General features: G+C 58.8%; 1 protein-coding gene across 5 annotated transcripts; it reads left to right on the top strand.

Annotated features, from left to right (window-relative positions):
* The first annotated feature begins 499 nt into the window (after window positions 1-499).
* NR4A1 (nuclear receptor subfamily 4 group A member 1) lies at window positions 500-27,726 on the top strand. Of its 5 annotated transcripts, none has more exons than XM_054012538.1 (7): window positions 500-584; window positions 20,285-21,084; window positions 22,186-22,315; window positions 23,233-23,384; window positions 24,644-24,846; window positions 25,450-25,628; window positions 26,521-27,726. In XM_054012538.1, exons 2-7 carry the CDS (start codon window positions 20,287-20,289, stop codon window positions 26,775-26,777), a joined length of 1,719 nt encoding a protein of 572 aa, XP_053868513.1. In that variant the 5' UTR covers window positions 500-584; window positions 20,285-20,286; the 3' UTR covers window positions 26,778-27,726. The 5 variants fall into 5 exon arrangements, with proteins under 5 accessions (XP_053868513.1, XP_053868511.1, XP_053868515.1 ...); XM_054012536.1 differs by lacking the exon at window positions 500-584 and adding an exon at window positions 12,559-12,620; XM_054012540.1 differs by lacking the exon at window positions 500-584 and adding an exon at window positions 12,564-12,570.

Below are 27,726 nucleotides of genomic sequence, written 5' to 3' on the forward strand. Positions count from 1 at the left end.
CCGCCGGGCGGGGGCTCCCCCAGGTCAGGTCAGTCACGTGCAGGGACGGGGGCTGGGGGTTCCCCCAGGGTCACGCCAGTCACGTGCAGGGAGGGGCGCTGGGGGGGGCAGGCCAATCACGTGCAGGGAGGGGGGCTGGGGGTTCCCCCAGGGTCATGCCAGTCACGTGCAGGGAGGGGCGCTGGGGGGGGCAGGCCAATCACGTGCAGGGAGGGGGGCTGGGGGCCCCTCCACCCCCGGGCTGCCCCCTGCCGGGCCCCGCCCCGCCCCGCCTGGCCGGGAAACGCGCGCGGCGCCGGGGTTATTTCGGGCTCCGCGTCTATTTTTAGCGCTGCGGGCGCGGGGATTCCAGCGACGTCAGCAGAGCCTGGGCTGACGTCACGGGGCCCCCGCCTCGCGAGCCGCGCTGCACCGGGCCGGGCTGGGCCCCGCAGCGAGGCAGCGGATGGAGCGCGCGGGGCAGCCGGGGGTCCCCCAGGGGCGGGCAGCCGGGGGTCCCCCCACGCCGGGCGGGGCGCGCCGGGGGCTCGCGGGCCCCAGCCCTGGCAGGAGGCGGCGGAGGAGGCGGGAGCCGGCGGAGGCGTGTGAGTGTCCGCCCCCCCCCCGGTGTGTGCCCCCCCCGGTCCGCCCCCCCCCCGGTGTGTGCCCCCCCGTCCGCCCCCCCCCCCCGGTGTGTGCCTCCCCCCCCAGCTCTGAGACCTGAGTCTGTACAGCGGGGACATGAGCTGTGCGGGATCTGTGCAGATCGGGGGGGGGGTCTCTGCCCCCCCCCCATTTGCAGGCTGGGAGGGAAGCTGGAATAACCTGGGTCTGTGCTGTGTATTAAGGGGGGGGCTGGATCTCCCCCCCCCCCCATTGCATTTGCTTTTGCATTTTACTTTATTTCCTGTGCAAAGATTCAGCTCTGGGTGGAGGTGGAGGCAGCGGCTGCGGCGGGGGCCCACGGGGAATGGGCTACGGAGCCCCCTGTCCTTAGGTCACTGGTTGCAGTGGTTGTGGGTTGTCATGACGCTGCATGGAATGCGCTTGATGGGCCTCAGCTTAGTTCCTAATGATAGGGAGCCCCTGGCAGTGCTGGCACTGACTGCCCGTCCGCCCCTACCTGGCTGGCTGAGCAGTGAGACCAAGGAATTCACAGACTAGAGACTAAACCCCTGTGGGTGCTCTCTGCTGGGCACCCGATGCTTATCCCAAGCCCGTACAAGGCAGCTTGGCTGCTTATGCAAGTGGCACCCAGCCTGATGCTCACGTTGGCTTGGACGTGCCCTCGTGCCAGCCAACGCAGGCTGCTAAGGGAGCTGTGGAGTCCCTCTGAGCCCCTTGGGTCTCTCCACGCCTGATCAGGCTCTGGAGTACCTGCATTGTACCGGCGTTGTGAGGGGAGAGACACCAGATTTCACGGCTGCTGCTCGCTGCCAGCCGGGCGGATTAGTACATGGCAAGTCCAGCCAGTGTTAAAAGGCATGAAACAGGATACACATCCTCATAGGGACCTTCTGTGCACCAGCAGGAGGCAACAGGGGCAGTGATTTACAAAGCACCAAACCCCGGCACAGGAGCAGAGGGCTGGTTTCCAAGCCCCTTTTCACACCGGTGCAGCACGTTGCACTAGGGGCTTGCACCAGTGCAGCTGTATCGGTGCAAAAAGCCCCAGTGTAGACAAGCCCTAGACCAGTGGTTCTTAACCTATTTACCTTTGTGGGCTGCAGCCACACCATCCATATACTACCTGTATGGCCCTGAGGATGTCACATGGGCTGCAGCTGTGTGCTGACTGGGCCATAAGCGGCCCGCAGGTTGGGAACCACTGGCTTAGATGAACTGTACTGCTGGTCAGCTCACCCGGGTTCCAGCAGCTTCACCAGGCCGAGAGATTGTTCCACGTGAGGCAAAAAGAAAACCTGGGGTTGCAAAGTCCCGGGCTAGGTACAGCAGGGCAGAGCAAAACCACGTCTCCCCTGCCTCCTAGCCAGAGCCCACATGTGATCAGCAGGCCAGCGACCATCCAGTAAGTGTCTAGCAATTGCATTGGAGGGAGCTGGGCGTCCGGACTCCTGGGTTCTATCCCCAGGCCCGGCCCACGACTGGCTGCATGATCCTGAGCAAGTTACTTGACTTCTTTGTACCTGTTTCCCATCAGTGAAATGGGGGCGCTTGGCCCCAGGCACAGGAGATCTGTGCTGTCGGCATTGTAACCTGAGCTGTCCCTGTGCTCCGTACCAGGGCAGCTCAGAACCGGTGGCCTCTGCCACGGGAACTAGCTCACGGCCTTCCATGGGAGGGGCCTGGGTTCGGAGCATCCCTCACCGAGCAGCGCTGAAACGTCTTGGGTGGTGGGTGAGTGCAGTCCGCAGGACGGGGGTACAGGCCAGCATCGGGACCCAGGGTTCTGCTGTCGCCTCGCTGCGTAGCCTTGGCCAAGTCACTGCCTCTCCTTGCCCCAGTCTGTGTAGTGGGGGGAACTCCCACCGCCCAGTGGGGGCTGTGGGAATTAGCTCTGCTGGTGGAGCCTCAGCTGCGAGTGGCTGGAGGAGGGGCTTAGGACAAGGGGATTGGAGCGTCCACACAGGCCCGTGGGGGGAGCCGGTCGCCCCAGGGTTGGTCACTCCTCCTCTGACAGTTCTGCCCTGCAGGAGCCTGGGCTGAGCGGAGGCCCTGAACCGGGCGGCAGGCTGCTCAGACCCCTGGGGGCCGTAGCAGTCCTGCCAACGGGTTCCGATCCTGTGGGGTCCAGCCAGGCTGGGACCTGACTCCCACCCCCAAATGCCGGCGGTGTTGTCGGTGCAGGCTGGTCTCCACCATTAGAGGGCGGCAGGATCGGGCCCTTGGTTCCCGGAGGCGAGAGCTGTCGGTCTCTGGGCTGTTAGCCAAGCAGCTGTGTGTTTGCAGTGCGTTGCTCCCGGGCGCCCTTTGGCCTGTCCCTACTGTGTGCGGCTGCTGGCTCCATTGCTGGGTGCATCAGATTGCCGGCCCCGGTCTGTCATGTGCATCTCCGCAGCCCTGTGCCTGTACCATCACTCCGCTGCATGGGGGCCAGCCCGCGTCCTGTGCACGGGGTCTTGCTAGGGAGAGCGGAGAGCCAAAGAGAGAGAACCTTGGCTCCCCATTCTCTCCGCCCCATCTCTAGCGCTGCACTCAGAGCCCTGGCTATGGGGAGAGGAGGGGGCAGGGCTGAGGAGGGGTACCAGCGCTTCACCTACCCCCTGCAGGGGGGCACTGGAAGCCAGGGGTTGGGTGGGGGTGCCTTGCTAGTGGGGAGCAGCCCAGCCCGAGCTGGGAATCCCGTTACCCTTCTCTGCCAAGCAACAGCAGCAGCTTCTCTTCTCCTGTGAGCAGGGGGGATCAGAGGGGTGGGGCGGGGGTGCAGCTTCGCGGTTTGGTTCAGTGGCTTTCAGCCCCGCCCATGCTAAAACCTGGTCCCGCGCCCCCGGATGGAACCCGCTTACGGTGAAATGCGCCGAAGCGACGTTCTACGCGGGCTCCCCGGGCCAGTCTGGGCACTGCCCAGTGAACACGTCCTGGCGTCGGGCAGGCCAGATGTGCATCCTGTGCTCTTCCACAGAGAGAGACTGTGGCTCTTCTCAAGCAAAGCCTCTCTGGTCAAACTGACGTGCAGCGCGCTCTGGGGACCGTCCCCGCCATGGGCAGAGCCCACAACGGGAGGGAGGCTGCCCCCTGCCTGAACATTGAGTTGGTTGGTCAAGAGGTTTGTGCCTGGCAACTCCTGGACCCCTGTAGTACAGAATGCAAATGAGTGGGGCCTAGCGGTTAGAGCGGCGGGGTGACTGAGAGCCAGGACTCCTGGGTTCTGTACCCAGCTCTGGGAGGACAGTGGGGTCTAATGGTTAGAGCAGGGGCTTACTGGGGGCCAGGACTCCTGGGTTCTATTCCCGGGGTGGGGGAGGGAATGGAAGTGCTGCATTCTAAGGGGAGCTGTTAATCTCTCCTCTCTGCAGGCTGTTGGATTACAGCAGAACATGAGACTTCCCAGGTGTGCGTGGGGGAGGGGTGTCACTTTTTGATCCCACCAAAGACCCTGCCCCCCCATCTCCAGAGCCAGCGCAGCGCACAAAGCCCCCCCCCCCCCCGTTGTGCCTATATATGGTAGTTGGCATGTTCTTGTAAGGCCAGCTGCCGGCTGACGCGAGCATGCGCCATCAGAGCGCTGACGTCCAGCGCCGGGGAGAACTCCCCATCTCGGTGTGCGGCTGCCTGACAACGCCCCCGTGGGCCCCGTCCATGCATGCTTCGCGCTCGGCCTGCCAAGCTCCCGCTCCCAGCCACTTCCTGGCCAAGCCCCTGGTGATTGGAACCAGCTGTGCTGCCGAGCCCCGCTTCATCCCCAGACCAAGGATAGCAGCGGGCCAGTGGCTCTCCGCTGCTCCTTCGCCTGCACCATGCGTGTCCAGGGGGCGTGTCCAGTGGGACAGAGGCCCCCTGAGCCCTGGCACCCTGCCCCCTTAGTGTGCCCTGCAGGTGTCTCAGCCTGGCTGAAGCTGCAGCGGGCAGGTTCTCGTGCGTCCTGGTTCTTGGCAATCGGAGCAGCCGCCACAGGTTCCTCTGGCATCTGTGGCACAGGTGCACGAGGCCTGGTAGGGGAGGGTGGATACCTTACCGCACCTGTACAGAGGGGCTGGGGCCAGTGGTTCAGGCAGGGGACTGGTCCTGCTGGGGAAACTCTTCACTCTGGGGGAGCCATGTTGCTATTCCCTGCCTCGGTTTCCCCATCTGTGAAATAGGGAGAATGTGAAGCGGAACAATGGGCTTGTAGTTAAGGCATGCCTGGCCTGCAGGCTTCCTGCTCTAACCGCTGCTCCCTGCTCCCCTCCCGGAGCTGGAGATCGAATCCAGGAGTCCAACTCCTGCAGACCCACGTGGCTGGGCTGAGGGCACCCTCTGCCAGCTGCAGTCTCCAGCTCGTTCAAGACAATGGGGGAAGATTTCCACTGAAGTCACGAGGGCCAGGATTTTGGTCTCTGGTGTCAGTGCATGACGGCAGTGATGCTGCAGAGATGGGAGCTGGGTGGGGGCAACTGCCTTGCTTACCAGACCTCTACCCAGCAGATCCTGCGGTGTTTGGCTGTCCCAGGGAGCACAAACCACTGATGGGGAGGGAGAGAGAGACTTCTAAACCGGTTAAGAGTAAACCCAACAGCCAACTTGTCCCAGGCCCACCTGCAACATGGGGAATTCAGGCTGGCTTGTATCTCCTGCTGCCAGCCACACATCCCCACCTGAGAGACTCCCCCCGGCCAAGCACTCGGGGCCCGCGCCACAGGCATTTTCCCAGCATGCTCAGTGTACTGGCGATGATTTAGCTCCAAGCTGCCTGAAATCTTCCTCTTCCTGTGCCCATGACGGTGTTCACGCTGGGTTCTCGCTGGCCGTGTAACCTGTCACTGGTGTTCGAGATGCGCCGTTCTGCAGCAGGGGGCAGGAGACCCGGCATGCAAAGCTCCCGCACACACCGCCTGCCGAGGCCTTGCAGCCTCGAGTCATGGTTGAGAGAGGCTCTGAGAGTCCACTGCTCTTCCTGCACCTTCAGCGCTGCACCGTGACTAGGTTCAGCTCCTAGCCCTGCTCTCAGCTTCCTCGGGCAAACCCCTTCATCGTGCAGACCCCCAGCTGTAAAACAGGGTGGCGATGGTGCGTATCTACCTGAACTGTGAGCTCCTAGGGGCAGGGACTGTTTGGTGTGTGGTGTCCGTGCAGTGTCCAGCACCACAGGGCCCAGATCTTACCCAGCGGCCTCTAGGGGCTAGTGTGATGCATCTAGTGATCTGGAACTTGTCCAAATTGCTTCTCAGATGTGTGGCGGGTTCCCCACCCGCTCATGCTGGGGACTCTGACGGCGCAGAGAGCTGGAACCTGCCGTTCCCCTGCAGTGCGTGCAGCCCGCAGGTGTGGTGCTGGCTTGGCGGCACGCTAAAGAGACAAGTGGAGGGAGCTGCCCCCAAGGGAACTGACCTCGGAGGGGGAGAAGCAGGAAGGTTTCAGCTGTCTGAGGGGCCAGCGGGAATTCCATAACCAGATACAGGTAGGAAGGGCCACCGTTTTCTGAAAGTGCTAACGGGTGCTGCCCAGCTTGGGACTTCACGGGCCCGATTCTCAGGGGTGCTGAGCACCTGCTGCTCCAGGTGAAGTCAATGGGAGCTCAGCACCCTCTGGGAGCTAGGGTATCCCCTGTTCTAATCAACAGACCAGCCCCTGCTGTGTCAGCCAATCAGCTCTCCCCATTCGTCTCATTCATCTGCACTAACGAGGATGGTGCGAAATTAACATGCATCCAAGATCATCTTTCTCTTTGTTTTTCTGGCTGAGGCAGTGCAACTCTGGGGCTGCTGCCAGCAGACACGAATGTTTCCATTTCCCCAGCCAGGGTCCTTCTTGCTCGGAGGAAACTCCACTGGGACCCCCTGATGCATCATTCACAGATTATTCCTGACCAAGCAGGAAGTGCGCTTGGCTGCTCCACTGACACTCACCAGCTTGCTCGGAGAAGCAGCGACGTGAGTGAACTCCCCGACCTGCTGCTTGCCTGGCACATGCTAGGTAGCTTGTGAAAGTGGGCCAGGAAATCCGACGCAGTGTCACAGTGCGCCCGTCGGCGGTGTCCCTCTCCTGGCTCGCCTTTCTTGCTCTGTGGTTCGTGTGAATGACTCAGAACCAGGCCGGCAGCTGCCTAACCTGCCTGCCTGCGCCCATTCACTCCAGGAACCACAGAGTCTGCAAACGGCACTTCAGCACTTTTGTGCTGGTCCAAAGGGGTAAGAGAGGCAGCCGCAGGGACTGGCACCTTCTCTTTGCCCTTCTCTTCCTGTTCTGCAGACAAGCTTCCTGGATATGCAGCCTTCCCTGGGGACAGGTTATCTCAAAAAGCTTCTGTGCATCACACTGGGCAGCTGCTGGGGCCAGAGACAGGAGCCTCCTGGTCTGACCCGCAGAGGCTGTGCCATCAATCTGCCTCTCCGGCCTTTCTAGAAGCCAGGGGGGTTGGGATTCTGTGCGCCACATAGTCCTTGGCATCTCTTAGCAGCAAGGCCACTCCCGTGCCCCCGCTGTCCATGGCCGTACTGACGGGACTCGGCACTGATGTGCTCACCTTTCCAACCAGGGATTGCAAAGTGCTTTAATCAGGTGGGTGTCATTAGCCGTGCCCCACAGATGGAGAGACGAAGGCCCCGGGAAGTAACTTGCCTGAGGGCACCTGGCAAGTCTGTAGCAGAATGGGCTAGGGGGCTAGTCGCCCAGAGTTTAGAGTCCATTACTTTTGGGTGCCAAACCTCCTGAAGGGGTCTCAAAGCACCTGAAATTAGTGACTATTTCTGAAGACATGGACCTGATCCCAGCTCGACAACACCGCCTCCCTGCGTCACTAGACTCCGTCTAACTCCATGAAACCAGCCCGTTTGCCAGAAGGCACCAGACGGCCGGCCACCATTCCTTCGGCTCCTAGGCCACCTTTGCATTGGCCCCCTGGCAGTGAAGAGTTCAGAGTCCCCCAACTGTTAGTGCTCAGGTTTCTGACACACAAATTGTGACGCAAAGAACACCCCGGGCAGTCAGGCTCACCGAGCGTCTGGTTCTTTGGAGTCTGGGATTGGATACATTGCATTTCTGTAGCCGATTTTGGTCATCTGAGAATTGCAAAGCCTCTTCTGATTAGCTAGTAAGTCTTCAAATCCCATCTCCTCCGCTGTGAAATAGGTAAGTATCAACCCCATTTTAGAGACAGGAAAACTGAGGAATGGTGAGGCAAAGGGAGTTGCTCAGTTCAGTTCCCCTACATCCTATTCAGACAATCATTAAAGATTCTGGGTGCCCCATCTCAAAAAAGATAGAATTCGGAAAAGTGCAGAGGGGTCTGGAACAGCTTCCATAGGAGGCAAGATTAAAAAGACTGGAACTGGTCATCTTAGAAAAGAGACGACTAAGAGGGGATGTGAGGTCTATAAAATCAAGCATGATGTGGGGAAAGTGAATAGGGAAGTGTTATTTACCCCTTCACGTACCACAAGAACCAGGAGTCACCCAAGGGAAATTAATACTGATCAAGTTTAAACAAACAGAAGGAAGTATTTCTTCACCAACACGCAGTTAAGCTGTGGAACTCATTGCCAGGGGATGTTGTGAAGGCCAAAAGTATCACTGAGTTCAAAGAAGAAATCAAGTTCGTGGAGGATGGGTCCATTGACTGCCATCCCCCAAGATGGTCAGGGACACAACCCCATTCTTTGAGTGTCCCTAAACCTTGGACTGCCAGAAGCTGGATGGATCATTCGCTAATTGCTCTGTTCTGTTCATTTCCTCTGAAGCACCTGGCATTGGCCACTGTCCGGAGACAGGATACTGGGCTAGATGCACCATTGGTCTGACCCAGTCTGGCCGTTCTTCTATATTCCCACGAATGAACCCTGGTGTCTTGGCCAAATTTCAACCCTGCTAATTAAGTTCTGCCTCTTTAAATTCCCCGCTGCATGTCGCATTTTTCCTGTATTCAACTGCACCACCCTCCCTCTCGGCTATAGCAAGTGCTCAGAGTGGCATCTCTGTCGGAAGCCCCGCAGCACAGTGGGAATGTCTGGCTTGGATGCACTCAGTTCCTCGGCATACAAAATAAACGCTGTGACCTATCTACTTGCTAAGAGTTAAATTTCACCCACAGTTAAAGCCATGCAGCCTCTAACCCTGGATGTATATTTAGCAGCTTGTATATTAGAGGCTTCTCCATTTCCCTCCCCCCGCGCTCTGTTCCTCATTTTGTCTTTTCCTTATTTACCGAGAATACAATTTATTTACCGAGTGCAGGGCCCTCCTGAGCCAGTGGATTGGAACCGCTGGAAGGATCACCCAGCAATCCAGCCCACAGACACATTCCCCAACCCAGCCGCCCTGGGAGGCCAGCCAGGAACTCAGCACAAACATGTAATAAAAACGCATCTTGTTACGCAGTTGCTTTTATAAACGTGAGCATTTAAACAAATCCAGAGCTTGGGCTAAAAATATTTTAACAATAGGAAAATGCATAAATCTTTCCAGCCGCTGACTTACCAACCTGTGAAATCCCCCTTTCTGTCTGCTGGACTGGTGCTGCCTTAGCAAACGGGATGGGCTGCACCGTGAGAGGTGCTCGGGCAGAGAAGAGGGACCCCAAGGGGGTAGATTTTAGAGGGATTGATCCTGCGAGGTGCTGTGTGAGTTCTGCAAGGGCAGTGAGATCTGAGGGCATTTGGTAACTCAAATCGAGGGTGCAAAAACCTCCTCCTAGACGTGATTCTGCATCCTGCCCTTGTCTACACACTGAAGCTGCAAACCAGCGTAGCTGAACCGGGGCAAACCACTGTGTGGACACACTTACATTGCTTTAAAACCGGCTTGTGTCGGTTTAACTTGCATCAACGTTTCCCAATATGAACTGGATTTAAATTGAATTAAGAGCGTCCATACTGGGGCTTGCACCGGTTTAACTAAACTGACTTTTAAATGCACCTCTAATAAATGGGGACAGGTTTGTGTGTGGAGCTGACCGGGGGCTGGGGCTCTCTAAAGGAGCAGAGGGTGCTGGACCCCTGAAATGTCTTGGCTTGTGGCCCCCCCCTTTGAAAATGAAGCGAGGCCTGTCCCTGAGAGGAAGGTGTATCGCAGGCTCGCCCCGCAGGACAAGGCTGGTTAGTGTCTGAGTATGCAGACCCCGGTGACCTGGGGGACTCTGGGAATGTCTCACTGCTGTGCTTAAAGTGAATAATGGCACCTTTTGACTGGACTTCAGAGACTGGCCTCCACGTGCAAAGCTGGTTTGGATCTGGAGCTGAATTCAAAAGGGGTGTCGGTGTTTGCACAATAGAGGCCTCACTGCTAACTGCAGCCGAGGGGTGCTATCCGACCTGCGGGGCTGTCTGAATCCAGATCCACGCTCCCCAAACAGGCCAGGAGCTGGTGTTCTGCTTCTCCCAACAATTTCCTCGCGGTGGCTGAAACAGTGACTTGGCCACGCATGCGAGGGTGACTGCTCCCGTTCGTCTGTCCCTAGAGCCCGGCTGCACTGTCTCTCTGCTGAACTTGGTGGTTGCTTTCCGCTCTCATTGGCATGTCACTGGATTTAACCCCTGGGGCCGAGGAAACCAGACCCTGCTCTCGCTGTTTTGATGTCCAGGCTCCCAGAGCCCTGTGGGTATTGGATTCATATTTTCTCCTTGTTGTGCTGATGCAGCAAACAACCGTCTCAAGTTACAGGGAAAGGAGCTGGGGTCTGTTTCCCTTTCACCAAGGCCTTCGCTTTGCTGCACGCCCCAGCCTCTTTTTCATGTCAGAGCAGCAGCCTGCACAGAACACGGCTCCTCCTTTTCTGGAAAGCCAGGCCCATCGCACTCAGTATGAGGGAGAATCCCCCTTTGCAGTGTGGGGCAAATGACACCTGGGAAGCAGTTCTGATTCTGTCCAGCAGAAGGCAATGGCCAGTAATAATTTGTCACCATTAGCATTATAGGAGCCTATTCTGCCTAGTGCAGGAAGGGAGCTGCCACCTAAGCAACCTCGAGGCAAGGCTAGGGAACAGCCCACAGCAGGGGTGGACTCTGGTACCCTCCCTACACCATAAAGCAGGGGCTGGGGGTAGAGGAAAGGGCGTGGGGACACTCTGCGGAGGGTGGCGACACCAGGACTGGGGACAGCCCAGAAGGGAGTGGACAGCTGGCGTAAGAAGGCTGCAGGGGATACGGGTATGGTGGGAGTCTCCCCCCCAGCCCCAATGGCAGAGGAGTGGCTCTGGGGTGTGCCAGGGGCTGGGCTCTCAGAGGAGCCAGAGCCATGTTTTCTGTGTGACTTCAAAGGGGAGAAAAAGACTCGCCCATTAAGCCTGGGAAGCGACAGGTGCGGGAGGCCACGTGCTCCATACTGACCTAGTTTTTCAGAATCCTCCGTAACCCACATCCCTAGTTCCCCTTCCTCCTTTGAGTGAACTCGCAGGGTTTCCACAGGGCTCTTTCCGACAACAAATGCGAGGAGCCTGGTGCTGCAGAATCATCTCCCCGAGAGAAGGAACAGGGAATTCTGCACCGCTGGAATTGCCCTCTTTGCGCTGGCGGGTCCTGAAAACACCCTGCTGCAATGCTGCCGGGCTAAAGCGAGTGCCGATGTTTATTATGGAATCTGCATGGTGATAGCCCCTGTAGGCCCCAGGCTGGCCACTGTCCAGCTAGGCAGCGTACACACATTTAACAAAAAGATGGGCCCTGCTTCAGAGAAGCTCTCTGATGTGCTCATGTACAGTGATGGGCAACAGTAGCAAACCAAAAGCAATTAGAAATGAGCCCAGGTTTGCAAACTATTCCAATTGTATTTCAGAGGGGCAGGAAACTGGAAATTACCCCAGTTTAGCAAAATGTTCTAGGCGACTTTGTTGGTTTGTTTCAGTTGGAGGGCAGTAAGTGTAAAGAGAGCCCAGTTTTTCAAAATATTCTGGGTGTGTTTTATGGAAGGGGGGCAGTAAAACTAGGTGTGTTTGTGAGTGCAAACCTGGGTGAGCTTAAAAACTTGCTATGTAAAGTTCAGGCCCCAATCCTGCACTAATACACAGACTTACATTTAAATAAGAGTAAATCCCTTTGAATGATCAGATGGTTATTTTCAGCCTCTGCAAAAATGTTTGCAGGACCATAAACATTGAGTGAGATTTGCACTAAACGCTCATTCAAAGTATAGGAAGCAGCCTCCATAAGGGTTAAAAACAAACAAAGGTGGCAGGGCGGAGGCGTGCCAGTTTGGTGTACCTGGAGGCAGTCCTAGAACTGGGTGTGGGGAAGTAGTTTTGCAATCAAACAAGGCGATTCCCCTCTAATCCCCTCCCCGCCTTGCTGCAGGAGCCCCCTTCCCTGACCCTACAGCAGGGCTGAGCCCGGGCACCCCTTGGGACGGCGGCATCAGTTATGAATGGCCAACAAGTGCTTGGGCCCGGCCCTTCTTTCCTGACCCATTTAGCCCTGACCCAACGTCGCTGTTTAAAATACACCCGCGGTGCCAGCTGCCCGCGGGCCGCCCCTGTTCTGCCATAAAGCCCCCCCCCCCCCATTCACTGTCCACTTCAATCTTTCCACCTGCACCCCCCCCTTCCACCTGCACCCCCCCTTCCACCTGCCCCCTCCCCCCCCTTCTGTGTTTGGTCCCTCCCCGCTGCCCCCCCTGTGGCGCGGTCTATTCCTGGCCCGCGCCCCTCCCCCTCCTGCCCGGGGGTCTATTTTTAGCCAGGGGCAGCGCTGGGCTATTTATAGATCAAACACGGCGCAGGCCTGCGTCAATGGAACCCCGTGTGCGTCACCCGCCCAGACATTCCAGCGCGCCCCGCCCCCCCGGCCCGCGGGCCCCGGAACAGCCCGCCCCTCCGCGCCTTGTATGGCCGGGGCTGCAGCCGGCCCTGCGTCAGCGGGTCCCCCCTCCTCTGGCCCCGCCCCCGCGCCGTGCGTCACAGAGGGCTTAAGAGGATCCCCCCGCGCCGGGCTGGGAGCCCCAGAGCCGCTCCGAGCCCGTCCAGCCGCGGGGCGCCCGCCGTGCCGCCCGCCCGCCCCGTCCCGCCGGGTATGTGGCTTGCTCGGCCCGCGGAGCGCTCCGGAGAGCGGTGCCGCCAGGTGGGAGCGCGGGGCGGGCGGGCGAGGGGCGCTCACCTGGCGCGGGGGGGGGAGCGCTGAGGTATGGGATTGGCGGCTGCGGGGGGGTCTCCGGTTTATGTTGCATGGGGGGGGCGGTGTCGCCAGGTGGGAGTGGGGGGCGCTCACCTGGCGCGGGGGGGGGGGGGAGCTGAGGCATGGGATTGGCGGCTGCGGGGGGGTCTCCGGTTTATGTTGCATGGGGGGGGCGGTGCTGCCAGGTGGGAGCGCGGGGCGGGCGGGGGACACTCACCTGGCGGGAGGAGGTGTCTCCGGTTTATGTTGCATGGGGGGGGCGGTGCCGCCAGGTGGGAGCGCGGGGCGGGCGGGGGTGTCTCCGGTTTATGTTGCATGGGGGGGGCGGTGCCGCCAGGTGGGAGCGCGGGGCGGGCGGGGGACACTCACCTGGCGGGAGGAGGTGTCTCCGGTTTATGTTGCATGGGGGGGCGGTGCCGCCAGGTGGGAGCGCGGGGCGGGCGGGGGGCGCTCACCTGGCGCGGGGGGGGGAACTGAGGTATGGGATTGGCGGCGGCGGGGGGGGGGGGTCTCCGGTTTATGTTGCATGGGGGGGCGGTGCTGCTGTCTCCTGTGCAGAGTTAAAGTGCAAGGTGGGATGGGGGGGGCGTTCCTGTCCATTGAACTGGGCACCGTTACGAGCTGCATTGGTTTTGGGGTGGGGGAGTCTCAAGTTGCAGGACCCCGACCTGGGAGTTGTGGGGGCGCATGCAGGCGGCGCTGAGCGGGCTGGGTTTATTTTTCTAGTCTCGATTGACGTTGTGCTGGGGGGGGGGGGTTTGCAGGGGCAGCGTCTGGTGCTGCTCTTCGCTGTCTGAAAGCAGCGGTGTCCAGTTGATTTTGGGGGGGGGGGGGGGGACCTCTTGCGTTGACGGGTCAGATTTGATGCTGTGTGTTGCGCTGACGGCCGGCTGTGTGAGAAGTGACCGTGGGTCAGGATTGCTGTGGGCATATGGCAAAGTAACGGGAGCTCTCCAGCAGCTCTTTAAAGCCCCTCTGCAAATTACCACCTTGCCCGTGTCCAGAGCTCTGTCCTCCTTTCTGCAGTCACCTTGGCAGGTTGGCGCTCGGCTTCCTTGTTTTGCTGTTTTCAATGCAGTGCTTAAAGTGTGTAGGGGCCAGCAGGGGGGCGTTGCAAGGGGTTGCAGACCTGGCCCAGTCAAAAAGTTCGTAAATTGTGTTGAGTCCCTGAGGGGCTCACTTTTAGCATTGTTTTAGCAAAGCTGCTGCTCCCAGGTTAAGATAACACTCCCACGCTAACACACACACACACGTTTTTCAGACTGCTTTAAATGTAATAAGTTGCAACTAATTCTTATACTGTCATCTGACACTGCAACATAAACGCACACCTCTGAAGTCCCCTGCCTTTAGCAAGGCATCCAGGAGGGCACTTTAATTCAGCGGTTCTCAAAACTGTGGGTCGGGACCCCATTTTAAGGGGGTCGCCAAGGGTTGACAGCCTCGCTGGGGCCCAGGGCCGAAGCCAGAGCCCCATTGCCGAGGGCCAAAGCCTAAGGGCTTCAGCCCTGAGTGTGTGTGGGGGGAGGCGCTCAGGTTCCAGGCTGAGGCCCTTGAGATTTGGCTTTGCCCCCCTCCCCCTCCGTCAAGAGCGGTGGGGCTCTGGCTTTGGTTTTGTCCCTGGCCCCCCTGCCAGGGGCGGCAGAGCTGAGGCGGGGTCAGGCTTCGGTGTGTCCCCCCCACCCAAATAATGCCCAAATAAATCGGTTTAAGGTGCCACCGGACTCCTCATTGTTTTTGTGGATGCAGACTAACGCGGCTACCCCTCTGATCCTTGGCCTCCTGGGGTCGTGTAGCAATTTTTGTTGTCTGAAGGGGGTCGTGGTGCAATGATGTTTGAGAACCCCTGCTCGAATCAAATGGTCAGTTTGTTGGGTTTGCCAATATTATTTTGTGTTGATGATTCTGGGACCCTCCTTTGACCCGTGTGCAGAGCTGCTGTAGACTGTGGACTTTCTGCTGCGTGGCTGGTCTAGCCTCTGAACACAGCAGCTGGTTTTTTGTTTCTTTTTTAAATAAAAATAAAATCCCTCTGAAGTTTGACTTGCAAAACAACTTGGCACCAGCAGGGTGCAGGGGAGCAAATCAGGAAAGGCCCCACCTTGCTCCCTTTTATATGGTTGCTGAGCCTGGACCCTGCTGGGGCGGGGGGAGGAATGCCGTTTCTGGCTGGACCCAAGCAACAGCCGCAGCTTTGCCTTGACACACCTGGCAACCAGATTCCCCACCCAGGCTCCGTTCATTTCTAACTTGCTGAAAGGCTGGCAACGTCGATTTATTGCCCCCTCGGGGGAGGGGAGGCGAGGCCCTCTTGTGCTTTGGCTAAAGACTTGTGAACATGGTGCTATCACCCCCTGTGCGACAGTATTCGATCGCAGGGGGTCATGCATTTTTCTACACCTTATAAATACTCATTGTATCAAAAATTAACAGGCCTGGTCTTGAGCCATTATTTGCAGCATCTCCCTGGATCAGGCTACATATTAGAATCCTAGGAGAGTAGTTAGAGAGGGGAACAGATTCTGCTCTCCTTTACACGGCTGGAAATCCAGAGTGACTTCAGTCGTGTTGCTCCAGATGTATGTTGGTGCAACCAAGTGCACAAGTCCATAGTGCATGGCAGACTGCAGGGGGCGCATGTGAGGGATTTTTCTATTGCTTTAAAACATCATCATCTGTGTATGGGTCTCCTTTAAGGAGAATTTTAAAATGAGGAAGGAAAAAATAAATTTGAATAAGCAAGCAGCGCCTGCGAAAACCCAGAGTAAGCTTTAATCGTCCAGGAAATCGACTTTTCCTGTTGACCATTCCCTTGCAAATTTTTAAAACGCAGGCTGTGAAGGGGTAGGGTGACCAGATGTCCTGATTTTATAGGGACAGTCCTGATATTTGGGGCTTTGTCTTACATAGGTGCCTATTATCCCCCACCCCATCCCGATTTTTCACACTCGCTGTCTGGTCACCCTATGAAGGGGAGAGAGAATGCTGACAAACCTTGTGAGGAGACTCAGGACATGCAAGCCGAGGCATCACCTATTTTGCCCTTGGTGGTGATTTATACTCAAAGCAATTTGCATTTATAAAAAACCCAACAACATAAAGGCTCAGCAGTGTGTAGCGTTGTTGTTGGGTTGCTATAGCAACAACAAGCCAATGCAGTTCTTTCTGTTGATGTGACTACCACGAGGGCAGAGCGGAGCTGGGGAACAGGTGTAGACGGTAGTAAATAGTGTGTGAGCGGGAGGGGTCCCTCTGCTGGTTAGAATTAGAATGACCCAACTGTGTGTCATAAGCCCTATACTGAAAACAGCTGATGGCTCAGGCAGCTGGAGCTTGGGCGTAAGGAGCGCAGGTGCCTTGAGTTTTCGCTCTGTTGCTGCTCATGAGTTCTGAATGGGTCTGTTATGCAGCGTAGTGACCGCTCTGGCTGCGGAGGTGTGCATATAGAGGTGTGTCTATAGAATGTCTGTCATCCACAGTGGTGGAAAATATGATCCGAACATAGGACTGGAGGAAAGCCGTCAGTACCATTGTTACTGATTGAGCACCGGGTGCTTTTTAGCTGGCACCAAAGAGAGAGGGCAGCCGGGCTCTTGGCTCTCGGACGCCAGGGCCAGATCCTCAGCTGGTGTAAATCATCCTTGCATGGACTTCTGTGGTGCCAGGGTGACATACGTGAGCCGAGGACCTGGCCCTTTGCGCTTCAGATCTTCTCCAGAGACACAGTTAAGGGCGGGCGGAGCGCATCTGTGACCGGCTTGGGCTACTGTAAATCCCAGCAAGTTGTTAACTGCCGAGAGCCAAGCCTCTGGTTAGGAGCCCAGAATAACTGGGCTGCACATCGCGGTGAGGACAGGAGACCCTGCGAGTGCTTTGCTTGGCTAATGAGGCCACTTCACTGCTTTGTCCCTTGTGAAACACATTGACTGGGTCTCCCTTGACCAGGAAAAGTCCCCGATGAGCCTTTTGTTCATTCGTAGTTATTTATTTGTATTCTACCAGCAGCTGCAGAGCCCAGCTGAGGTCCGGGGCCTACTGGGCCGGGTCCGGCACAAACGTAGAAAGAGAGGTTCTCTGCCCCAAAAAGCTTCCGCTCAAAATAGAATGATTATTATCCCAGTTCTTCATCTGGGGGACCCGGGACCAGAGAGTCCCAAGGGAGATGTGGGAAATAAACCTAGATCTCCTGAGCGTTCGGTCGGAGCCTGACCTGCCAGGCCAACCCTTCCTTGCAGCTAAGGGGACCCCAGCCAGGGCCTCTGAGCAGAGAACGTCGTTAAACTGGAGCAAATCCGTCTCCGTTGAGCTGGGTGGGGCGTGAGTTTGGCTTCTGGCTGAGGACAGTGGTCCGCTGATGCTGTGAGCTGTGTGTGTATCGATCTTTTTAAATAACCAGGCTAGGTCCTGAAGTCTGTTCTCAAAGCCAATGGGAGTTTTGCCTGAATAAGGAGCAGCTGGCCCCAGAAGAACATTGTAACCTTGTTCTGATGGTGCAACCGTGTCAACGCTGCTGGGAATTCTTATGTCTCCACATTCCGCCGTCCTTTGCAGGCCGTTAAGGACGGCTTCTCGGCCAATCAGAAGATGACCTTTAAAGGTCTGCGATATGAATTACATTATCATCTTGCTGCAAGGGGGACTTCTGTCTTGGCTTTCAGCTTGCCTGGGGACTCTTGTTACGTGTCTCCTCTATATGGCCCCGTCTGCTGCTCCAGCCCTGCTGTTCCCCGGGTTGAGCGAGGGAGGCCGGCCGGCGTGTCGGAAAGGAAAGCGAGCTGGCAAAGCGGCACGGGTCGGTTACCATTCTGCGCCGGCAGTTATCAGACACCTCCCCTGCCGCAGATTCAATGTGAGAACTCAAGAGCAAGATGGCTCCTCTGAAGCTGGGGGGTGGGAGGGCTGCATGGGTCCAGGTGCAAAACGCGAAGTGCTCGGGGCTGTGGTTGGGGGCATGCCAAGCCAATAGAGGTGTCTTTTGGTCCCCCTAGGAGGGAATGGGTGGTAACATGGAACCGGCCTGGTGGGGCACCGTGCCCTGAGCCAGCCTGCTGGTCCTGCCGCTGGCCAGCAACTCCTTCGGGTGCCCGGAGACAGGCACAAAACTCTGCCCAGTGAGGGGAGCAGGTCAGTCGGGGGGCACTGGGATGGGCCTGGAAAATCAGGGTGATAGGTTTGCAGGGACTCTCCTGAGTGTGCCCTCCCCACGATGTGGCAATGGGGCAGAATCCGTACGAATGGCTGCAGACACAGGACCCCGCTGGGCTGGTCAAGTCCCTTCCCCTCGCTCTGTCTTGTCTGCCGAGACTGACACCTCTGGGGCAGGGCCTGGGTCTTGCTATGTCTGTGCCGTGCCGGGGCTGCCGGGACGCTGCTCATCGGCTGCGGCAGCCCCTCAGGTAGGGACGACCCAGCGAGCTGCGTGCGCGCCGCAGGTCTGGGAGGCGCCGTTCTGCGCCCTCGTCTGCCATCCGATCACAGCCCTGACGCTTGGCAGAGCTGCCGGCTCAGCCCTGCTTGGCCTGTTCTAGTCCGAAGTGGCCTCGTTTGATGCCGGTGAAAGTCGGTTGCTCCCTTCGCTGGCTGCCGGCGGGAGGGAACGCAGCAGAGACGCGCTCCACTGTGGCGCTTGGGAGGCAGGAGTGTCCGAAGAACTCAGGCGAGCGGGTGCGTAGGACCTGCTGGGAGCCTGGCCCGTACTTAGCTTCCTAACCAGGACCCGAGGGATCCTGGAGTCTGGCCCGTGCTGTATGTTTGGCTTTTGAATTAGGATCAAAATTCTGCACCCGACGCTTCCACCCAGGAGGTTTGGAGCCTAGTATTTTGGCCCAGCAAACCTTCCCCGCCAAGCCCCTGGGGTGGGGAGGCAGGGCCCCCCCAGGGCCCTTTGGCAGCTCTGCGATTCCCTCCATTTGTGGTGAAAGCATTTCCGTCAATGGCCTTTCTGCCCAGTGGGGCCAGCTAAGAACGACCATTCCTCTCAGTTGGGGCTGATGGCTCAGCCGTGTGACTCCACCTTCAGCCCCGTCTCCAACACTAGCCAGTTCTTTAGCTCGGCTCCAAACACCTTGAGTGCAGCGTTGACAGCCTTAATTTGCGCTGCTCCATGGCTGGCTAATGTCAGGCCCGTGTGAGATACAAGCTTGTCAAAACAGCCGTGTCCTCGGTTCCTTCTCACATACCAAGGCTCACGGCTTCTTCCTGTGAATTCCTGTCCCCATTCGCTCGTCGGGTCGCTGGGGCCAAGGTGGGGGTTGGCCTTACACCTCGGTTCACAGAGCCCACCAGGGGCTCGGGCAACGCCATTGACTTGGGTGGAGTTACTCCTGATCTACACCACTGTGACCGAGGCGCAGTCGAGCCCCCACCTTGGCGCGGTGGAGCAGAAGCTTCTAGCAATGTAGACGTCAGCAAGCGGGTGGATTTTCGTTGAGTTTGGTGAAATTTCCCTCTGTGGGTTTTCACCCTGAAGCACCTGGTTTTAGTGCGTATGGCCGTCTCCCCCGGAACCTGCAGTGCCCGAGTTCAGGCACCAGCAAGCCCCAGGCCGTGCTCGGCCGAGGCACCGACTTTGAGGAGCAGTGGAGAGCTCGGCCTCCGTGGTCCAGCCAGCCTTGGCTTGTTGGCTTAGGGCCCCCCAGCGGGAAGGGCAGAGGGACCAGCTCATGCCACTCGAGGATAGAATTTCTTTCTCCTGCTTGCGATCTGGCCAGCCCAGAACTGCTCAGAGACCTGGCCAGCTCCTTTTATGCTCCGCACCTCTTGGGATCAGGGCCGTTCGTTCTTGTACAGCAAGTGTTGCCAAGGTGCCACCCCTGTGGCTTTAGGCCTGTCGCTCTGTTATGGTGCAGATTACGGTAGGGGCTGGGGAGCCAGTCCCTCCCCAAATCGCTCACAGGGTAAACACCGGCGTGGGAGGGAAGGTGGCTTGCCAAAGGCAGTGGTTCTCAACCAGGGAACCTGTATCCCGGAGGTACGCAGAGCTCTTCCAGGGCCTACGTCAACTCATCTAGGTATTTGCCTAGTTTTACAACAGGCACATAAAAAGCACTAGCGAAGTCAGCACAAACTACAGTTTCATACGGACCATGAGTGGTTTGTACTGCTCTCTATCCCATACGCTGACATGTCAGTCCAATGTTTATATTCCAATGGATGTGTTTAATAATTCTATGGTAAAAATGAGAGGCAGCCATTGTTCAGTGACAGCGTGCCTGGGACACTTTTGTATGTTTGTCTGGTTTTGGAAGCAAGTCGTTTTTAAGTGGGGTGAAACTTGGGGGTGCGCAAGACAAATCAGACTCCTGAGAGGGGTACAATAGTCTGGAAAGGTTGAGAGCCACTGGCGCAAGGCATCTGAGCTGGGAATAGAAGACAGGTCTCCTGGTTCGGTGCCTTATCCATGGTTCGCTCTATACCCCCCGATCAGAGGCATTTCCCTGGGGCCCGTGGGAAAGGCTAGAGCCCGCCTCCCGTGTGGCACGTGCTGCACATCTGAGCTGGTGCCCTGCGCAAGTTCTCTACCCAATGAATGGGGAGCCCTGGCCTGGGGAGCGGGTGCGATTCCAGCCTGATGTTAACGCCTCTGCCTTTCTCTTTGCCCCCTTGCTCAGAGATGCCCTGTATCCAAATGCAGCATGGGACCTTGCCTCAGAGCGGAGGGCCCTGTGAGCGCTACCCGGCAGACTTCCTGACTCCCGAGCTCAGCAAGTTCACAATGGACCTAGTCAACACCGAGATCGCGGCCACCACCTCCCTGCCCAGCTTCAACACCTTCATGGAGAACTACAGCGGGGAGTTCGACACGTTCTTGTACCAGATCCCAGCCTCCAGCCAACCCACCTCCTTCAAACTCGAGGACTTCCAGGTGTACGGCTGCTACCCCGGCTCCTTCAGCAGCCAGCTGGACGAGACCATGTCTTCGAGCGGCTCGGACTATTACGGCAGCCCCTGCTCCATCCCGTCCCCGTCCACCCCAGGCTTCCAGACCCCGCAGGTCTCGGCGTGGGAGAGCTCCTTTGGGCCCTACTCGCCCACTCAGAACTACGAGGGCATGAGGCCATGGGCGGAGCAGCCGAAAAGCAACTCTTCCCAGCCAGCCTTCTTCTTCGGCCCCTCGGCTCCCAGCCCCGGGGTCTCCCAGAGCCCCCTCAAGGTGCCGCCGGCCGCCACACACCGGCTGGACGCTGAGGTCTTCGCGCTTTCCCAGAGCTCCCCGGTGGGCTTTTCCGGCCTGTCCCTGGGCCAGGCCTCCCCGCACTTGGAGAGCCCCGCCTTGATGGACGGCTCCCTGTCACCGGCCAAGACACGCAGCCCTGGGGCCAATGAGGGGCGCTGTGCCGTCTGCGGAGACAACGCCTCCTGCCAGCACTACGGCGTCCGCACCTGCGAGGGCTGCAAGGGCTTTTTCAAGGTACGGGGCCGGGGGTGGGGACGTGGGGCCAGGGGAGACCCAGGGCAGTGCCTGAGAACCCACAGAGCCAACGGCCTCCCTCGCCAGCAGGCAGGCCCACAACCTCCCCGCTTCGCCCCTAGCGCATGGCTGGTCTTGCTCCCAGATGGGCCCCAGAATCCTTTGCAGACAGCACAGAGGATTCTGGGATGCGGGTGGGGTCCCTGAGGGACCCCCGATGGATGTGCTGAGTGAAGGAGTCTGTGGGTCTCATCTTGGCCATTCTGCATGGGGCGAGCCCCTGTGCGCCCCTGACTGGGCTTGGCTTGGGGGAGTGGGGGGGGGGGCAGAGTGTTGTGCAGAGAGCCATCACCAAGACCCCCATTATGCAGAGCACCGACCTCCGTGCGTAGCCCCAGCGGGCTCAGGCCAGGCCCAGAACCCCCAGCCCTGTGGGAAGATCTTGGTGGCTCTGGTGGTTTCCCTCCCTTTCCCCTGGGCCCCGATTCGGCACGTTACACACGTGGGGAGGGGGAAACCTGGCATAGCTTGTGCATCGGGGGCAGGGCTGGGGGGTGAGCTCGTGGCCCAGGGTCTCCAAAGCGGCTAATGATCTGGCCCAGCACCAGGCGCCTCAGGGAGGCCTCAGGTTGTGCTGAGATCCAGGCCCCTTCGGGGAGCAGCTGCAGTCCCTGTGCCGTACAGTGCTGGCTCTTTGCGGGGGAGAGAAGCTGTGTCTGGGGTGGGGAGGATGGCGCCGAGTCCCCGGGGTGGGGGGCCGGGCAGGGGGATCGGGGCCCGGAGGGAGCGACCGCTCAGACCAAGAGCAGGCAGTCGAGTCTCCCCCCGTCCCTGCCTGCAGATGGACGTGTGCAGGTGTGGCTGGCTGTCCGGGCGCGCCCCCCCCCGGAGAGCAATGTGTTTCCCTCCCCTTCTCGTGTCCTGGGAACACAGCTCCTCGGATGTGAAACTGGGCGCCGTGGGGCGGGGACGCTGCTATAAAAATACCAGTGGGACAGAAGGGCTTTTGTTCCGTCCAGGCCCAGCTCTGGGCACCCGTGATCTCGCGCTCCCTCTTCGTCGGAGGCTGATGCTCTCCCTTGTTTCTCCTCCTCCATGCAGCGAACGGTGCAGAAGAATGCCAAGTACATCTGCCTGGCCAACAAAGACTGCCCTGTGGACAAGAGGCGGCGGAACCGGTGCCAGTTCTGTCGTTTCCAGAAGTGCCTCACCGTGGGCATGGTCAAAGAAGGTACAGAGCTCGACACGTGGTGTCCCCCTGCCAGGCCGGTTCTAGCTAGGCCGGGGCTTAGGGAAAACCCCTGGGTAGTGACGGCGCCGGCTGGAGAGCCAGAGTTGTGTCCAGCCCCCATAACAAATCTGGTGTGTTCCTGGCAGCAGGGCCCTGACTCCTGCTATCCCCGTCCCGCTGCCGGTACGCCGCGCTGCTCCTTTGTCCCCAGGTGTATGGACGTCCAGACCCAGTCTCATGCCGCTGTTTTCCTGCAGCTCCCACCAATTTAGCATCACTCGCGCATGCTCGCTTGCCTTTCCGTGGCTGTGATTCCAGGCTGGATCCAGAACACGATGGCCTGGGGGTGTGGGAGACGTGGCTGGAATCTCACAAGGAACACAGTAGCTGTTCTTGCGAGACTTGGACACTAGTGGGTGGACACATCATCACAACCATCTGATCTCCCCAGATTTTCCAACATTCTGGGGGCAAATGTTTGTGAACCCCCAGCTCCTGTGTGTGCCTGCAGCCAATTCCCAGCCGTGCGCGTGGATCTGTTTGTGCATGCCGTTCCCCGTGTGTTTTTTGCAGCCGCAACCAACCAGGGACGGGATGTGCAGAGAGCCGTCCCCACCCTGCTGAGTCTCTTCCCCGCCCCAGTGTCCCGTTTTCTCTGAACATGGCTCGCTCTCCATGGCGCGCTCAGTTCCGGCAGCGGTTAGGTAGCATTGCTTTTGCCAATGCTTGATGTGCTGGGGCAGCATATGTGTGGGGCCAGGGGGCCGCTTAGAGCCGTGACGGCCTGTCCATTGCAAAGGGCCAAACCTCGCGCTCAGACGATAACATCCAGTTCCTGCTGCCCTGAGCCGGATTCGCTCTGCGCCACCTACCCGCTTCCCCTGCCTGAGCCGCGTCCTCCTTTCCTCTCTCCCCAGTGGTCCGAACGGACAGCCTGAAGGGGCGCCGAGGTCGGCTCCCGTCCAAACCCAAGCAGGCCCAGGACACCTCCCCCGTCAGCCTCATCACGTCGCTCGTCAGGGCGCACATCGATTCCGTTCCCAGTGCCACCAAGCTGGACTATTCCAAGGTACCTGCCACTCGCAGCCGGGGGCCAGGATTCTGGGGCTCCCGGAGCTGGCTCCCTGCCACCCCCCAGCCCTGCCTGGGAAGGGAACCGTGTGCAGCCCTTTGGGGGGCGAAGCCCTAGGGCCTGTGGGCAGTTAGAGAAGGGATCCTGGAGCCCTCGCCATCAATAAAAGGACGCGAACTCCGGCGCGGTACGACTGGGGCAGCATGGTCTGCTGGCTAGTGCGCGGGGCAGGCAGTGTTCCCCAGTGGTTAGAGAGCTAGGAGGCAGGACTCCTGGGTCCATTCCCCAGCCCTAGCAAGGGAGAGTGAGTTGGAGCAGAGCACCAAGTGGCAGGATTCGGAGGTTCTGTTCCAGGCTGTGCCACCTCCTGTCTGTGCCTGGCTTGTCCCATGGGGCCAGCCGTGCCCTGCCTCACTACGGGGGCTCCCTGTGGCTTGGGAGGTCTCAGGCTCTTGGAGGAAAGCAGCCCAGTGCTCACGGGGCCGTGTGTGCTGACCACACACTCAGGCTTACCTGACCCAGTCAGCTTCCCCACATGCACGCAGGGTATCTAGCACCTAGCCCTGGCTGCAGGACTCCTGGGTTCTCTTTTGGGCCCTAGGAGGCTGTGTTGTCTAGTGGCTACAGGGGGCTGAGAGTCAGGATTCCTGGGTTCTCTGCCCAGGATTCTGCACCCAGGTGGATTTGTCTGCAAATGAATCCCACCAACTGTGTTTCTGAGCCTGTCGTTGAATTTATCCAGGAGCTGGAGCCTTGGGCTCTGACCTCGGCAGTGAAATGCCGGTTGGCCTGGAGGCTCAGGGACCAATCCAGCTCCTTTCATCCAGGGAGTGCCGTGACCTTCAGAAACACTAAACCATTAACCCCCCAGTGACTTAGGGGTGATCCCCATTTTACTTGGAGGAAACTGAGGCAGGGCAGTGCAATGAATTGCCCAAAGTCACAGATTAAGCCAGTAGCAGAGAACCCAGGAGTCCTGACTCCCAGCCCTCCTCCCTTTAACACTAGGCACACTCCTTCCTACAGCCCAAACGAGAACCCAGGAGACCTGTAGTCGGTGCTAGGCAGCAGAAAACGCCCAGGCCCAGATGGGTGTGGGTTCCTGTCTCTCTGCTGCCCGTGCGTTAACCTGGAGGGTGTACGATGGCTTTGAGAGACGCAGCCCCGGCCGCTCTCCCGGGACTCGTACTGCTATGAGTAGCTGCGCGGGCCGAGGCCTAGCTGCGGGAAGCTAACCCTGCCCGTGTGCTCGGCAGTTCCAGGAGTCTCTCTCCTACCAGTTCGAGAAGGAGGACTGTGTGGATGTGCAGCAGTTCTACGACCTGCTCACCGGCTCCATGGATGTGATCCGCAAGTGGGCGGAGAAGATCCAGGGGTTCCAGGAGCTCCCCAAGGAGGATCAGGACCTGCTTCTGGAATCTGCGTTCCTGGAGCTCTTTATTCTGCGGCTGGCCTACAGGTAACTCCCCCTCTGCTTCGTGACCCGCCCAGCCCAGCGGCTGCTGGACACCGAGATTAGAGACACAGGATGGTGATGTGGCAGCCTGGGTCGGTGGATGGGCACAGAGATCAGGACCTTGGGCAAAACCATCTACCGTTAGAGTTTCAAAGGAGGCTGTTGCTCGGGTCATCCCCTCCACTCGGACAGCCCAGCTCAGTGGTTTGAGCATTGGCCTGCTAAACCCAGGGTTGTGAGTTCAATCCCTGAGGGGGCCATTTAGGGAGCTGGGGCAAAAAACTGGGGATTGGTCCTGCTTTGAGCAGGGGTTTGGATTAGTTACCTCCTGAGGTCCCTTCCAACCCTGATATTCTATGATTGGTTCTGTGGTGCCAGAGTCTCTGAACGTCAGACCTGCTGCGTAGGGCCCCTAGTGCCTGGCTAACTGGGCCAGGATCCTGGCTGTTGTCACCGCTACTCCCTTCTGCTCAGGCTCCCTCTGTTACCTCTCTGGTTTCTGCTCTGCCCCCGCTCCCTGCCCCCCTCCCAATCTGCTGCTGGCAGAGCCCCTGGCCTGCCCTCCGTTCTCTCCTGACCACGTGTGGCTCTGCCCGTCTCTTGCAGGTCGAAGCCGGAGGAAGGCAAGCTGATCTTTTGCAACGGGGTGGTGCTTCACCGGATGCAGTGTGTGCGGGGCTTCGGGGAGTGGATCGACTCCATCCTCGAGTTCTCCCAGAGCCTGCACCGCATGAGTATCGACGTCCCCTCCTTCTCCTGTCTCACAGCTCTCGTCATCATCACAGGTGGGGCGGCTTTGCACGGCTGCCGGGGGAGGGATGGGCAAGTCTGGTCACTGGACTGGGAGCCAGAGGGTCTGATCCCAGCTCGGACACGGGCTCCCTCTGTGGCATTGGGCTGGGGGGTTATTGCACTGCTCTCGCTGGAGGGGTGGTAACACTAGGAGAGCCTTCTGCAAGCTGTGACCGGGGCCTCGGTGGGGTGGGGGGTTCGTGCTGTGGGAGAAGGCTCAGGAACTCTAGGCGAACTGGCTTCCTCCAGCTCTCCGCTCCCCCGCTCTGCTCCTCGAGGGGCGGAATTCGCTCTGACCATTATTAACTTTCAGGAATGACTCCTGATTTCGGCACAATATGAGCCTCCTTAGAGGGGCCTGATTTCCGCACCCCCCTCCAAGAACCAGGCCCCGGGAAGATCTCGCAGGGGGGGCACCCCAAATCTCTAGGCAGGCCTGGACAGTTAGGCCTGTTTGGATCCCAGCAGCCCTGGAGGCTGCAGGCGGGGGGGGAGCGCGAGGCTCTGTCAGGATCTGCTTGTCTCTTTAAACCAGGCTTCCAGCACAACCTGGCTCAGTCAGCAAGGCATGCGGGGGCCCTCGAGCCTGTATATACGCCTGCCCTTTTCCCAGCATGCCTTGCCATAGCCTGGAATTCCCAGGGGCCCGCTGCTAACTGCAGTTCCCAGAATGCCTTGCTGCTCGAAGAGGGTTTTGTGTTAAAGGGTGCAGAACGTGCCCGAGATTGTCCACTCTTCGGGGTGCATGAGACAGGCCAGGGGTTGGGGGGCTGTTCAGGAGGCAGCAGCGGGAGCAAAAGCCTGTTTTGCCGTGGCCTGGCTGTGCACACAACGCTATAGGTTCTAGGCCGGGCCGGGAGTGACCGCCCCTCTCCTCCTTTCCAGACCGCCACGGGCTGAAGGACCCCAAGAAAGTGGAGGATCTCCAGAACCAAATCATCGGCTGCCTTAAGGACCACGTGACGTCCACCACGAGCGAACAGAGCCGCCCCAACTGCCTGTCCAAGCTTCTGGGCAAGCTGCCGGAGCTGCGCACCCTCTGCACGCAGGGCCTGCAGCGCATCTTCTACCTGAAGCTGGAGGACCTGGTGCCGCCCCCTCCCATCGTGGACAAAATCTTCATGGACACGTTGCCCTTCTGAGGGGGGAGCAGCCCCCCGGGACCCATGAGGCCCCTGCCACGGGGAGCTCGCTCGCTTTATAAAACGGGAGTTTTGACAGATACGTCTCCCCCCCCCCCCCCTGAGCGGAGGGGGTGGGACGATCAACGGAGCATTTCCAGAGACTGGGGGGGCAAGCCCCACAGCCAGCCGGGATTTCGGGGACTTGTCGGAAGTGGGCAGAGCCCTTCATACCTCCTGGTGGCTGACCTGCGCTCGGCCTCCGCATCCCGTCTCGTGTACCAAACCCGTGGATCGCGACGTATTTCTCTGTGGAGAACCCCGATGTGCCTTTAAGGTGATGCACTCAGACGCCCAATAGCCCTGTGCCCACAGCCAGGCTCTGTACTCACCGCTTGCAACGGCTGGCGTTTCACCACGCTGGGTAGGAGGGGCTGGTCCTGAGACGCACGCAGGGGTGCCCTGCCCTGCCCGCCTGCTGCATCCTGCGGCCAGGCAGGGATGGTGCCGGGAGCGGGCTCCTCCGTCCCCAATTGCCAGAACCAAGCAGTTTCCAGACCCTCCTAGCGGCTTCTTGCCTCCCTTGTGCTTTTGCAATGCTGCCCAGGAGCGACGGACACGTGCCGTGGCACATGGGATGCGTCCCGCCTGTCCGCTGCAGAGACGTCTCTGTAAATAGAGGGGGTTTAAACCTTGTAAATACAGCTGAGAGCTGCAGAGGCAGCGAGAGACAAGAAAGGGGCACTGGGAAGGCTGGGAGGGAGACGCCTATTTTGTTGTTCTATCTGCTGACAACCATGTGGCTTTCTGTGCCTGGGAGGGCTTCCTCTCTCGTTTTGGCCTTTTCCTGTATATAAACTTGTACGTAAAACAAAAAATCAACATTTATATTTGTGTATTTTTTCGGGATTTACCATATGTGACTTTTTTCTGATTAATATATATTTAATATATTGAAATAAAAAACATC

This window comes from Malaclemys terrapin, chromosome 23, assembly GCF_027887155.1.
Source record: "Malaclemys terrapin pileata isolate rMalTer1 chromosome 23, rMalTer1.hap1, whole genome shotgun sequence".
Taxonomy (NCBI): Eukaryota; Metazoa; Chordata; order Testudines; family Emydidae; genus Malaclemys; species Malaclemys terrapin.